Source organism: Wickerhamiella sorbophila (genome assembly GCF_002251995.1).
Source record: "Wickerhamiella sorbophila strain DS02 chromosome Unknown contig2, whole genome shotgun sequence".
NCBI classification, from domain to species: domain Eukaryota; kingdom Fungi; phylum Ascomycota; class Dipodascomycetes; order Dipodascales; family Trichomonascaceae; genus Wickerhamiella; species Wickerhamiella sorbophila.
Genome location: NW_020194005.1, coordinates 955,506 through 969,205, shown reverse-complemented (window position 1 = coordinate 969,205; position 13,700 = coordinate 955,506). Strand labels below are relative to the sequence as shown.

Here is a 13,700-nt window from a genome sequence, read left to right as displayed (position 1 = left end):
TAGGTCTCTTATTAAATACTTATAAAAATTGTCTTCGGGTTTTCTAGTTCGAATTCTCCGGATCACTGGACTCCAGACTAGGGCTGTTACTTAGGTAGTCTATCCCTTCTTTGGCGACACCTCCCTCGCAGATATTTCGTTGGCGATGGCGTTGAAGTGCGTCCATTCTAGTGAATCCTTTGCTACAGGCGCATACAAAAGGCCTGGTTGTACTGTGGCAGCGCTGGTGGCGACGCAAATCGTGTGGTCTAACAAACGTTGCATCGCACACGTCACACGCGTACGGGCGGTCGCACAGATGGGTTTGGATGTGTGATCTGAGATTGTAACGGCGCCGGAAAAGGCGTCCGCAATGAGGGTACAAGCACTGGAAGACGTCATTTTCGTCTCCAGGCCCAATATACTCATCGACGGCACCGGGGGGCAGGCAGGATTTTCGGCGTGTCTTCTTGAGAGAGCTCTTGATTTGAGAGCGGATTATTTCCTCACACTTTTTGTTTTGCGGGACAGTAAGAATCGGTTGCCATTCTACATGTTTCGAGGGTGAGCTGCCCAGCAGCACCGGAGATTGATCCGCAAACAAGTGTGAGGGTGGTGGAGGGGGAGAAGAGCACGGTAACTGATCATCGTAATCCTCAGGAACCTTGTATAGAGCTGAGGGACGAATCGGTGACGACTGAGGGTAAAGAGGTGCCCGCAACAGAGCCCCGTCCGGCGGGGTCTGAGGCATGAAAGACGCCATGCGTGGAGGAGGTGAGAGCGTGATGTTGGAGATACCCAGAGCCATATTCAGACCCGTCTGCTGTACTCGTCGCATTACTAGCGGCGAGTTTTGTTGGCTTGGAGGTGAAGACGGTGGGAGATCATAGCCAGTAGGAATTCGATGGCCTCGTGGGGTCATGTCACCACCGTAAACAGACTTGGCGGGCGACGACGACAAGAATACAGGAGGGGTGTTCAGCTGGTACTCAGGATTTTCGGCAAACTTTGCAATTTGATGGGCAGCTGTCTCGTCCTGCGGGGTGGCTGCGGGCAAGCCATGGCCGATAGCTAGCTCCTGAATACTGAGCGACTGCTCGAGGGCCGCATCGTAGTCTGCATAGTCGGTGAGAAAAGGCTCGAAATCATCGTTAGGCAGTGGGACGGAGTTTGGTGCCGACTCTGGGTCCGAGATAGCCCCAGGGTCTAGGTCGTAGCGAGGATCCGGAAGTCCATTGTAGAGCTGTTGGGGGTTGTTTTGAGTATAGTAGGACGTCATTTCGTGATGGACAGGTGCCTTGGTAGAAGAGCACAAGAGGTTTGATATTCGAAAAGACGCTGCTGTTCTTCCTTGAATAGGAGGATTGGTACCAGGTGGTGAACGAGTCTGTTGTACAAGAGCCCTAGTTGTTGTTGAGTGGGGTGGTTGTCAGGATGATGATTTTTTTTGGATCTGCACAATTTGAGGCACTCCAAAGTCCATCCTTGCGGTTATACGTCGCATCTGAATCGGGGCATTCGAAAACATCATTGAGCCTAATTGGGACATTTGTAAACTCTGCTATCTGCAGGGTGTATGCAGAACGTCGACTCCGCGTTGAAGTGACATCACGCCAATGCGTAGGTGTGAATACGGGAACCCATGCGCACGCAAAGTGTCTTGAACTGAACTTCTCTTAACGATGTTTGCTGTAGGTCTCTGATTGGCTCCAAAGACCCCACTGCGAATGACAAGTGAGGAGTTGAGGGAGGCAGTACAGGGAGGTCCCATTCCGGCCGGGCGAATATTTTATTCAGACCAACAATAAGCTCGGAAATCCCACTGGATTCGACAGGAATCACTGCAAAGACTTTTTCTTTCGTGGGGTTCTCGAGAAATCTCACTTGGGAGCTCATCCTCTGGGGACCCAAGCTGACACTATCCGACCACTGGTGGAGCAGCAGCAAAAACCGGTCCTTTGCATCTGAAGGAATCATTAAAGTATCGCTCAAGCTGACATGCAAAGGACGCGAGGCACCGAGATCAGTGGTGACAAGGGAGTTAAACTCTATTGCGTCCGCCAATGAACCCAGCTCGGTCGTTTGATGCGCATTGGCAAAATACTCTAGATAGACATGAGTAGGATAGAAGCCATCCGCATGGCTAATTGTGCGGTTGTGCTGGTGAAACCCGGGATCCATTAAGCGAGGACCGTGCTGATACCGCCTCTGCGTCTCCTGCAAGATGGCCTCGTCGCTATCGTCGTCGTCGGAATACTCCACTAACGGCATTAGTCGCTCACCAACCCCAACGAGAGCCTGGAAAGAGTATAATTGACGTAAGCAGTCAAATCCAGAGCCCCGGGGGGAACAAGGCATTCTTAGAATTTAGAGCCAATTAGTGCTAGCCGGAGCTGAGCAGCCAAACTGTACAACGCCCAATCCCGGAATTCTCCGATCCACCGTGGGGAATTGTGACCCCTCCCCGTAAAGCATGAAATGGGTATTCCCGACCCCAGAATGGGGTATTCTTCCATTAGTCATCCGGCAATCGACAGCAAACGGCCAATAAGCATTTGTAAGTAGTTTTACGTTTCTTTTTTTTTAAACTTCAAAGGAATTCCGAAAGACAAACTTCTTCCTGGAATCTTCTTGCACACTATCTCCCAGAATGATCCGTGCATTAAAATCCAATACACTTAGACAGAGTCTGCGCGCTGGCGCCCGCAAATCCATGCCCTCCGCCACTGCCTCTCGTACCCTCACCACTGGTCGCTTTGCTTCTGTCCAGTTGGCCGGTGCTACCAAATCTGCATCATGGGCATTGCCCAAATCGAGTCCTGCCCGTCTTATGATGGTCCGTGGTTACGCCGATGTTGTCAAGGTGCCTGATATGGCAGAATCCATCACCGAGGGTACTCTTCGTGAGTTCACCAAGGAGATTGGTGATTTCGTCGAAGTCGACGAGGAAATTGCCAGCATCGAGACCGACAAGATCGATGTTGCTGTTAATGCTCCTTTCTCCGGTACCATCACCGAGTTCCTGGCCCAGCCTGAGGACACTGTCGAGGTCGGTCAGCCGTTGTTGAAGATTGAGAAGGGCGATGCTCCTGCTGGCGGTGCCAAGAAGGAGGCTTCCAAGGAAGAGGCGCCCAAGGAGGAAGCCCCCAAGAAGGAGGAAGCTGCCCCCAAGGAGGAGGAGCCTGCTCCCAAGAAGGAGGCCGCACCCAAGAAGGAGGCTGCGCCCAAGAAGGAAGCCCCTAAGGAGGAATCCGCTAAGCCCGCTTCTGGCTCTTTCTCCCGTGATGAGAACATTGTCAAGATGAACCGCATGCGTTTGCGTATTGCTGAGCGTCTCAAGGAGTCTCAGAACACCGCCGCCGCACTGACCACTTTCAACGAGGTTGATATGTCTGCGGTCATGCAGATGCGCAAGCTTTACAAGGACGACATTATCAAGAAGACTGGCGTCAAAATCGGTTTCATGGGTCTCTTTGCCAAGGCCTCTACTCTTGCCATGCGTGATATCCCCACCGTCAATGCTTCCATCGAGGGCACCAACATGATCTACCGTGATTACGTCGATATCTCGGTTGCTGTTGCCACCCCCAAGGGTCTTGTCACTCCTGTGATCCGCAACGCCGAGTCTCTTGACGTTGTTGGCCTCGAGCGCGAAATCGCCGCTCTGGGTGCTCGCGCCCGCGATGGTAAACTCGGTCTCGAAGACATGGCCGGCGGCACCTTCACTATTTCCAACGGCGGTGTCTTCGGATCTCTCATGGGTACCCCCATCATTAACATGCCCCAGTGCGCTGTCTTGGGTCTCCATGGCGTCAAGGACCGCCCCGTCGCTGTTGACGGCAAGGTCGAGATCCGCCCTATGATGTACTTGGCCCTTACCTACGACCACCGCATTCTCGATGGCCGTGAGGCCGTCACGTTCTTGCGTCTGGTCAAGGAGTACATTGAGGACCCTCGCAAGATGTTGTTGGCTTGAATGTAGCATAGATATTAATCCCACCGGTTTTTTGTTGGTTTCAGCGGCCGTTTTTAGGACAGTCAAGACAAATATTCACACTGTACGTAGCAAGCAGAAGACTTTTTCTTTTCAACTATATCTTTACTCCTAGCGCACGGACATCTTCCCAAAACAGACTGATCTTCTCTTTTGCATACGCCATACAGTCGAACTCGTCCACCTCGTCCACAATCTCTACTGGATTGGGAGGGGATGAGCTCACCACGTCATAAGAGCCGCGACATGTGAGCATTCCATCTCTCAATTCGAGATCCTCTTGCCCCGGAATAGGGGTTTGGACAATGCCCCAGAATGCCCAGTGACTCGAGACAATAGGCCTCCATAGCTTGCAAAGTTTGTAAAGCTCGTTTGCTTCGGCTTCCATCGTTGCTTCGTCGAAATCTGGGCTACCATGCTCGACATAGCTGTTGATGAAGATCATTTGCTGTTCTTTGGTGGGGTACCTCTCTAACCAGATGTGGTGAGGCATTGTTGGATGATGGTAGTCCCCCATCCATTCACAAAAATGATTCACAATGTCGTATGCGGGCACATTGGGCCCCGAGTACTCGAAATCAATAACAACAAGTTGCCGATGCTCGTTTTGAGGCATAATAAGGGGCGATCCTTTGGGTGGCTCTACGCGTAGAATGTTACCATACTGGGTGTCATTGTGGGCGAGAACAAGCGATTTATTAATTTCGCCCGGTTTATATTGCGCCTCAATATGTTTTCGAACCTCAGCAATCGTGGCGAGAAATTGCTCGAGCCCACACTGCAAAACACGTTCAGTGATACCAGGATCTTTTACTTCAAGCTGCTCGAACCTCTCCCTTACTGGAATCTCCCATTTCCGCAACATTGCCCATGCAACTGGCCCGCCAGCTCGCTGCTCTGCAGACAGGGGAATACTGTCGTGAAACTCCCGCATGCGCTTGGCGATAAGGCGGGAAGTTTCTGGTTTCCAGAGGTCCTCATGATGGAGGGGCTTTGCGTTCAAAAATTGCTCAAATCGGCCGTTTTTGAATGTACCAAACAAGCGGGGGCCAATTTTGTTTCTTGTGAGGAGAGCAACTGTCGAAAGCTCTCTCTGTCGATCGATAAGTGAGTCAACCTGGGGGCCATAGACTCTGAGCAAAATGTGTTGGGGAATCCGATGGGCCAAGGTGCGCCCTTCGTACTCTTTCTTAAGGGTTTCTTTAACGTAAGAAGGCGCTCGAACCGAATAAACCGAATTGGTCAATGCGCCAGTGATCCGCACTACGAGAAGGTCTTCGGCCATATCTAAAGCGACAGAAGACCATCCTGGCACATGAAGCTCATGAGCAAGGTTGATGATATCCTGCTTGAAATACTCCTCCGGTAGTTTGTCGTCTAGAAAAAAGTCACTATGCCGGATTTCAGGCTCTTCGTCGCCACTGTCATTTTTGCAGCTGCTGGATCGTCGCCGCATGAAAAGCGGCCTCACATGTCCGGACCTGGGAAGCATTTCGACTGTACAGTTCTGACCACCTTAGCCGAAAAAGAATTGGGTAGGAAGTAAGCATGCCTGCAGGGTGTAACGGCTGACATGTGGGGTGTGACCGAAAACACCCCGCTTTGTTTCGTAGCATACCAGAACACTATTTCTTGGACAGCTACAAAACACCAAAACAGCTTGGCCCAAGTTGGTGGAATCCGATATTGTGACCAAAATAACCGGATATCTTCGGATCACAGCCCGACGTTTATCGCCCCACCTTGTCTGTGGACTAAGGTCAAGGGTATGTTGTGATCGAAGTTTAAAAGTGGTTTAAAACATATTCAGTAAATTTGTAACATTGGGGTGGCATTCTGTTATTTCAATGGATTCGGGTATACATTTTGGGTTCCAGAGACTTTCCACGGTGACTATAGTTTGGGCGCTGAGTTCCAGAGCTGGGCACAAGTGAGTACTTTCCTGGAACCTTCACCGGCGGGATTGCGAAACGAGGAGACAACAGTCTTTTGGGGTTTACAATTTTAGCCCTTATTGTTCTTCCCAAAAACACTGTATGGCAAGCACACTCAATTGCGACCACAGCCTCTTCAGAAGAATGATACTGGATCAGAGCACAGTTATCGCCGTTTTCACCCGCAAACAGCTTGACATTTTCAATCAGGCCGTGTCTAGAGAATTTGTCAATAATGACATCTTCAGTTACCGATATGGGGAGTGGGGCTACCACAATAGAGGAAATCTTTGATGAAGTGATAAAAGCCGCCTCATCAGCGAGATTCTGAACCCAGTCCAAGGTGCAGTTTTCAGCCATCCGTAATGTTGTGAATGCTCTGACGGCATCCTCACGGTAAACAAATCTAACGAACCAGTACTGGTGCTCAGCCATTCCTGGAGTGATTGCTTCAATGGGGCCATATTTCTGGCAAATCTTTTCGACAGTGCTAGCTTCCCAATCGTGGTTACTGGGAGGCGGGCCGATGAGGATTGTCCTGTTGACATTTGCCTTTTCACAACGAATGGCTTTACCAGAGACAACTAAACCATTACAGTACTTGATAGCGCGAAGTGCTTCAGCCTTCTGTTCGTACTGTACAAACGCATAAGGGCTGAGCCGTGAATCACGAAGAACTTTTACAAAAACCACCGTGCCATAGGCTGCAAAAGTATTCGATAACATAACGGAGATAGAGTCATCACTGAGACTCACCCTCAGGTTCCCGACGAAAACGCATGAATCAGGACGGGGACGCTCTTGGATCTTTGCCTTGGGTTGTTGAATTCCTGTTCCGGAAACGGCATTATTGTGTCGCCAAACATCAGCAACTGGACTGGAAACTGAGATGGGACTGGGATGCATGTTCGCAGATAGACCTTGCAGAACTCTGCGACTCAATTCGGTAGTACTAGCGCTGGCAATGTTTGGTTTAGATGGGGCTTGCGGAGTGAAGTTTGGAGCATTGCTGGAACCAAAAGAGCATTCGTTTTCTCCAACTTTCGGGGTTGTATCTTTCATATTCCCATTGGTGCCAAGAAACTCTGTGTCGCTCAAATCGGAAGATCCTATGGATCCCAAGTCGAAGCTGTTAAGAGCAAGAGCTGGTTCTTCAATGGCGACCGGAATTTGAGACTTTTGCGGTGAAAGTACTTTCTTGGAGAGCTGAGCGTGGTTTAGGGACATTGCAGAAACGCTGTTTTAGGGTGTATATCTTTTCGTGTTTTGTGTTAGCAGGCCAAGTCGAGTTGATAGAGTATACATGCCACCTCTGAACCAGCTATATACTTAGACCTGGAGTTGTTGTACATTCCAGTTGCACCACAACTACATACCTCCGCTGGTAATTGAGGTCTCGACACCAGTGAGGCATATTTCCTAACCTCTGCAGGCATCAATGCGTACCAACAGATAGACATAGGTGTTCAAAAGCTCATTGTGTTTTACCGATACCATAGGGCTTGTTACATCTAATTCTGCGAGCTCTTTGTATAGTTTAGAGCATATGTTGGAGAAACTTGGTTTCTGAGGATCCCCACTTGCCAAGTATTGTAACAAGGCCCTTTCCAACTTGCCTACTTTCGATGGGTTGAGCTTCAAATACTGTCTGTAATTTCCAACTGCCAGCAGCATTTTAGCAAGGTCTTTCTCGCTGTATTTAGTTTTGCTACTTTCGCCCAAGTTTTGTAGCCACTCGACCTGCTCATTTAGAATTTGCAGAAGCTTGGACTTGGCATTCTGGACTCTTTTCCGAGCTTGTTGGACGAGTGAGTAGCTCTTTTTGGTTTTGCCGGTCTTCCACAGGGCAAATAACATACAGCTTGAGTTTCTGCAACCGTGGGCTATATGCTGTATGCAGGAACCACTTGGTGGAGGTTCTGCCGAGCCCGGGTTTGCACAAGCGCCACAAACTGGACAAATAGTTGACTCTCTAAAGGCGTAAGCTCTCTAACATCAATTTTGCCCAGAGGTGTGCCAAGTAGCTTTTCGGCTGCCGATGGGCTACATGCAGACCCTGTCTGGCAGTTACACAAAGCAGAGCTACTAGTCAGAGCACAAGTCTCACAGCAGTATTGCATTGAAATAGACCCATCTAGTGGATCTAATGGCACCTGTTGGCGGATAGTTGAGTTGGCAAATGGCGTTTTGACCAGCGGATTAGTCGCGTGGTTTCGCAGGACCCCAGAGATGGCCGGACCCAGCATCTGGCCGTTGCATAAAGTTGGATTCATTGGACCTCTGAGTTGCGGACTAAAAAGCTGTCTGCTAGTTACTCGACATCTCATGTATATACATGCTTGGTGCATTCTAGCTGCGCACATGCGGCAGTACAGGTCTCTTGTTTTACTGTGGACAAAATTGACACCAGAAAGCTCTCGGTGACATTTGCAGCATGTGTGATCACTTTTGTATGTGGACATTGGTTCTAGTTGTGGAGTCGACCGTTGATATATGCCCCCTAACCTTTTGGCGAACGCAGTGCATGACAGCTACAGAATGACAGGATAGATAGATAAAATGCTGGAATAGATAGATATATAGGGAGCTACTGAGCTCAAGCGGACGCTGCTCGTACTAATGATGCTTGCTGCAGTCTTCTCACGGCGAACTGTAAACCCTCTCGCGAGTTTTCAAGAGTTTTCACAAACTGCTTTTTGCCCCAGTCCTCTAGCTTTTCGCGGATGCCTCTGGTTAGTCCCGACTCGAAGCGGACCTCGTGGACTACTCGCGTGCCTGACTGGGTGCATTGGTACTTTGAGTAGTCGTCCACACGCATGATTGTGGTGTGATCTAGATTTCGCACCCAGCTGGTCAGTGTGCGAGCCTTGGGGTCAACTACTGAGGACTCCAAAGTCCATGTGTCGCTGATAGAGCCCACAACAAACCTGAGCATCGACGGAAGGCGGCCCTTTTTGCGAATCAGTCGTTTCACCACCAACCGGCCCTGGCCATCAACGTACTGCTCAATGGTGTCGCAAGAGGACACATGCTTCGAGAAAGGGTTCGGATATTTGAGAAAAAACGCCTGGCTTAGCAAAGAAAAGTCAAAGTCGTACTCATGCGAAAGGTGGAAGATTCGTACCATCGGTTGCTGATCAGTTTTTCAGTCTGCCGATGGCTGAAATAATCCCCGTTTGCTTAGTGGACCGAAAGATCGGATGACTAAGCTAAGGAGTATTCCGCTTCTGGACCGCCATCGAGGATCCATTGTTTTCGACAAGCGATTGCTATATTTTGGTTTGGAATAATGTCTTTTACGCCGATCAAGTCTTTTGTTGACCCAACGTTTTTTTCAGAGCTTGCAAAGTTCAAATTGGAAACGGCCAAGCTCTCGGAGGCCACTGTGGATATTTCAGGGTCTATGTCAGTGCCAGTCGCGGGGGGACGCCCTGCGGCACTGCGGCTTTCCAGAGACAGTTTTGCTTCAGACTCTCCAGCGGTGAGCTCGAGCTTGTTGTCTTTTGATATTCCAGGCAAGCTCACGAATCTAAACACAATTGAGGGATTCAAGGAGCTCGACAAGGCGGGCCTGTTGAAGGGCCATGCAGATGAGCTCATTTCAGCATTTGAGACAAAGGAGATTTTCAAGGACTTGAGACAACTTCTCCAGTTCCATGTTATCACCTTCAGCGATCTCAAAAAATACAAGTACTATTACTGGTTTTGTTTTCCTGCACTGGCGTGGAAATCCCGGGCTCGCCGCATTTCTGGCGGCGACGTGCATTTGAACGAGATGATTGCGAAATGGACTCGAAACCAAAGCCAAAGTGACCAATTGATATTTATAATCAACGATAATGGCACTGAATTACTGCCCTTTGCAAACCTGCAATTTAGCCGCCCAGAAGGAATGCTAAAGATTGGAATGATTGATTTTGCTTCTACCGAAGCGATCGGCTACCCGTGGCATCTCCACAATTTAGTGGCCCTATTAAAAAAGCTAGGATTTGACCGAGCTGAGGTATATATCTACCGCGATCACCCGTCACAGGTGAAAGTGACTCTGTCCAGCTATTGGATCGAGATTGGGCTTGATGGAACAGATTTAAGCAACCACGGGTCTGTCGGTTGGGAACGTACGAGTGAGGGCAAGCTAATGCCAAAAGTTAGTGACCTTGCAGCCCTAGCCAGCCCGCTCGATTTGGCCAGCCAGGCCGTGGATTTAAACTTGAAATTAATGAAGTGGAGGGCGGCGCCGCAAATCAACCTAGATATTCTGAAGTCTACTTCATGCCTTTTGCTCGGTGCAGGAACGTTGGGGTGTTACGTTTCGCGCGGACTCATGGCTTGGGGGGTGCGAAAAATCACCTTCATCGACAACGGTACCGTGTCATATTCCAACCCCGTCCGCCAGCCTCTTTACACACTAGAAGACTGTATCGCCGGGGCATACAAGGCAGAGGCTGCGGCTAAGGCATTAACCAGGGTTTACCCAGGTGTCGATGCGCATGGATTGCGTCTTGATGTGCCGATGGCGGGTCACCCGGTGACAAACGAGCTCAAGCAGCATGAAGATTATGTGCAGCTTCTTGAGCAAGTGCGCAAGCACGATGTAATATTTTTACTGATGGATTCGCGAGAAAGCCGTTGGCTACCAACGGTCATGTCTAGTGCTCTGGGCAAACTTGTGATCAACGTGGCCATCGGGTTTGACTCGTATGTTGTTATGCGGCATGGCTGTCAAACGCAGAGCCCGCGCACAGAGGCTGAGCCAACGACACAAGAAGACGACCGCGAGACATCGGCTGAGCCATTGGGCTGTTACTTCTGTAATGACGTGGTGGCTCCTATAGACTCCACGTCGCGACAGTCTCTGGATCAGATGTGTACTGTCACAAGACCAGGAGTAGCTCAACTAGCATCAGGCCACGCTGTTGAGCTATTCGCCAGCGTTCTGCAGCATGACCTTGGCAAAAAGGCGCCTGCAAACGCGACAAGCACGCTTGGACCAGTATATCACCAGCTTCGCGGGTTCCTAACGAACCATGATACCATGCCCATATGGGGACCCGCTTTCGAGCAGTGTTCTGCTTGTGGGCGAGAGGTGATCGACACGTTCACTGCCGACGGGTGGGAATTCGTTAAACGTGCGCTCAACGATAATGAGTACCTCAGTGAACTCAGTGGGTTGAGGGATCTCCAAGAAGGAGCAGCAGCACTAGAACTAGAGTCTGATGATGGTCTGGAATAAATCTGAAGCGTTTTTATAGTTTAATTATATTTTCGAATTGAATACTGTAACACTCGCGAGGGTCCATGATCCCCTTGTTCGCTGCGCACTGCGGGGTTATAGATTGCAGTGCGTCAATTGTGCAGCTGCACAGAGATACAATCTGTGGGTAACAAGCATAGCTCTATGTCGGCAAATGGTAGGTGCAGGAACCGCGCAGAAGGATTGCTTAGGCAGGTCAACAAAGTTTCAAGAGCGGAAAATTAAACAATGGCGTTTTATAACTTTAAGACCTAAATATTACAGTTCTAGAGCGTTTATTGATAACACCTGCATATCTTATCTACTAGAGAACTAGTTTGTTACCGGTATTAGTGTGCCTTATAGAGGCTGCTCTACGATACGCAAAACTATGCACGGTGTACGAAAGGGCATGCGGTTATTAAGCACGAATAGTTCAAATATTTTTAGTTGGGGGAGGATGCCAAAGTAGAGCGTAGGGTGGAAGGTTGTTCTTAGGGCAGACTTCCACTGGGGAAAAAAACTAACTTTCTAGGCTGATAGACTTGGACGCGGGATTTGTGTGAATTTGTAGGAGGGAAAGGATCGACTATTTGCATAATTTCGTATGTGGGAAGAGTGTGTTGTGATACACTGTGGTTGATGACAAACGAAGTATCACAAGGTTAGGATTGCATATTGTACTTAGGGGCGTCAGACGGCATTCTCGTCGTAAAAACCTGATAAAAGCACCCGGAAAACGTTGATACCGGAAGTTATGTGCATCTAGATAGAGTGAAATTAAAATGCGTCGTCCAACTAGTGGTTCCATGGCAATACTCTTTTAGCGGCTTTTAAAAAATGCTAACCCTGGTCTCGGCGAAGGTTACAGTACATGGAAAAAGTTCGCTTACATGACGCCAGTACCCATCCCTGGTTCTGCTTAGTCGCTGATCAAGATGGTGGACACAGAAGTTAACTACCAAAGCGCAGCAAGCATTAGTCGGCCCAAAAACACTCTGTGCAGTGAGCACGATAAGAATTGTCACAGACGCTCTAAATAAAGTAAATATCAAATTCTAGGTCTGCTACGAGAGGTGCGTGCCCAAACGGGGCCAACTTTGGCGATCAGAACCACCAAGGTGAGCAGCCGATCACCTGCTCGCGAAGGTCACCTGCACTAGGGGTGGTTTTTTTTACCAATCACGAGTTCATATGTAAGCTATTTGAGGTGGAGTGCATGGGCTTTGCGCCTCAGACGTCTGTCGGCATGCCGCTTCAAAAGTGAGGCACAAGGCATGCAAGTCGACAGCCGACATGCATAACGTCGCGCGGTGCATTAGTTCTGCGACCATAGGAAGCAGATATAGGGACAGGCTATTTTTTTGTACCTCACTGCTTGCTTACAGACTAAATATTCTTCTGTTTCGAGCAAGCACCCGATAGACCATACAATTTGCTATTCCACAGCCCCGATCATTAACGACGCTGCCTATGTTTTCTTCACCTCCAATACAAGTTCTTCCCGTCCAACTACCGACTCCCATGCCTCAGCAGATGGTCTACTACGTCCAGCATCCCAGCACATCCTTTAATCCTAACTATGCTGGTGCTTACCGGCCGGTACCGACTGCTACGTCCGGTTTTCAGCTGGGCTCACAGCCGTTTGTACCCATGTGTGCCAGCGGTATGCCGAGACTTCCACCGGCTTCTTCGTTAATACAGTTGCCACTCCCAATGGTTCCGTCCAATGGTCCATTGGTGTGCGGCGTATGCAATTTTGAAACATACTATGGGCCAATCCTCGAAGAACACCACCGGGCCGTGCACAATCGGCTGGGTCCACCAACCCCGCAAGCCCAATCTAGCGAGTTTTTCCCTGGAACTGTAGTAGGGGCAAATGTCACACCGGACCAAAGCTCGTACACAGTGACGGCATGCAAAGGAATGAAGCGTACATTCTCCGGCAGCTTGGAGCCGGTGCGCACCTGTGTCACACCGGCGCTTGCTCAGCTCTCTCCGCCAGTTTCAGAAGGGGGGATGAAGCCATTAAGTCCCGGCCAGCAAATAGTTGCAGAAAATAAGGAACCCCAGCATACACATCAACGGCTCGAAGCGATACCCGCGGACACTTTATATCACTCCAAACGCCGTGCCGGCTATGCTGTAGCTGACCACCTGACACCATCCCAGGCGGAAGAGAAGTGTGGCATGCGGGAGTATTTGGACGTCACGGGGCAAGCCAAGCCGTTTGCCAAACCCAGAGAACGCATTGGAAGCGCCCTGGACCGAAAAAGCGCAAATAAAAACTGGCACTGCACTCTGTGTGGCCGGGTGTGTTCCAGCAAATCGAGTTTAAGGAGGCACGTTCGTCGCCACGAGGGCCTGCGGCCATTCCAGTGCACCCTGTGTTCCAAGGCATACACTGCCAAGCACAACCTTGACTACCACTTGCGCTCTGCGCACCCGCTAGCCAGTCCATCAGCGATAGCCAACCACATCAAACAGCAACAACGACCACCACCTCAGCAGCCGGTCCCTCTCTGATACGGTGGCCTGTTTGGTTTTTCTTTTTTCTACT

At 49.8% G+C, this 13,700-nt stretch overlaps 9 protein-coding genes across 9 annotated transcripts; 3 read left to right on the top strand and 6 right to left on the bottom strand.

The window, feature by feature from the left end:
* Positions 1-43: 43 nt before the first annotated feature.
* Positions 44-1,258, bottom strand: B9G98_03828 (Cell wall transcription factor ACE2; the record flags this gene model as incomplete). Its single annotated transcript, XM_024810385.1, has 1 exon — positions 44-1,258. The coding sequence occupies one exon, from the start codon at positions 1,256-1,258 to the stop codon at positions 44-46; it is 1,215 nt and encodes a 404-aa protein (XP_024666153.1).
* A 329-nt stretch (positions 1,259-1,587) lies between these two features.
* On the bottom strand, positions 1,588-2,337 carry B9G98_03827 (hypothetical protein; the record flags this gene model as incomplete). The annotated part of the gene is made up of 1 exon (XM_024810384.1): positions 1,588-2,337. One exon carries the CDS (start codon positions 2,335-2,337, stop codon positions 1,588-1,590), a length of 750 nt encoding a protein of 249 aa, XP_024666152.1.
* Positions 2,338-2,629: 292 nt separating this feature from the next.
* Positions 2,630-3,955, top strand: B9G98_03826 (Dihydrolipoyllysine-residue succinyltransferase component of 2-oxoglutarate dehydrogenase complex, mitochondrial; the record flags this gene model as incomplete). The annotated part of the gene is made up of 1 exon (XM_024810383.1): positions 2,630-3,955. One exon carries the CDS (start codon positions 2,630-2,632, stop codon positions 3,953-3,955), a length of 1,326 nt encoding a protein of 441 aa, XP_024666151.1.
* A 115-nt stretch (positions 3,956-4,070) lies between these two features.
* B9G98_03825 (Choline kinase) lies at positions 4,071-5,429 on the bottom strand (the record flags this gene model as incomplete). Its single annotated transcript, XM_024810382.1, has 1 exon — positions 4,071-5,429. One exon carries the CDS (start codon positions 5,427-5,429, stop codon positions 4,071-4,073), a length of 1,359 nt encoding a protein of 452 aa, XP_024666150.1.
* A 388-nt stretch (positions 5,430-5,817) lies between these two features.
* On the bottom strand, positions 5,818-7,134 carry B9G98_03824 (Meiotic activator RIM4; the record flags this gene model as incomplete). The annotated part of the gene is made up of 1 exon (XM_024810381.1): positions 5,818-7,134. The coding sequence occupies one exon, from the start codon at positions 7,132-7,134 to the stop codon at positions 5,818-5,820; it is 1,317 nt and encodes a 438-aa protein (XP_024666149.1).
* Positions 7,135-7,326: 192 nt separating this feature from the next.
* B9G98_03823 (hypothetical protein) lies at positions 7,327-7,764 on the bottom strand (the record flags this gene model as incomplete). Its single annotated transcript, XM_024810380.1, has 1 exon — positions 7,327-7,764. The coding sequence occupies one exon, from the start codon at positions 7,762-7,764 to the stop codon at positions 7,327-7,329; it is 438 nt and encodes a 145-aa protein (XP_024666148.1).
* A 739-nt stretch (positions 7,765-8,503) lies between these two features.
* On the bottom strand, positions 8,504-9,034 carry B9G98_03822 (Protein UPS1, mitochondrial; the record flags this gene model as incomplete). The annotated part of the gene is made up of 1 exon (XM_024810379.1): positions 8,504-9,034. The coding sequence occupies one exon, from the start codon at positions 9,032-9,034 to the stop codon at positions 8,504-8,506; it is 531 nt and encodes a 176-aa protein (XP_024666147.1).
* A 162-nt stretch (positions 9,035-9,196) lies between these two features.
* On the top strand, positions 9,197-11,140 carry B9G98_03821 (Ubiquitin-like modifier-activating enzyme ATG7; the record flags this gene model as incomplete). Its single annotated transcript, XM_024810378.1, has 1 exon — positions 9,197-11,140. The coding sequence occupies one exon, from the start codon at positions 9,197-9,199 to the stop codon at positions 11,138-11,140; it is 1,944 nt and encodes a 647-aa protein (XP_024666146.1).
* A 2,190-nt stretch (positions 11,141-13,330) lies between these two features.
* Positions 13,331-13,666, top strand: B9G98_03820 (Myoneurin; the record flags this gene model as incomplete). Its single annotated transcript, XM_024810377.1, has 1 exon — positions 13,331-13,666. One exon carries the CDS (start codon positions 13,331-13,333, stop codon positions 13,664-13,666), a length of 336 nt encoding a protein of 111 aa, XP_024666145.1.
* Between the last annotated feature and the right edge of the window lie 34 nt (positions 13,667-13,700).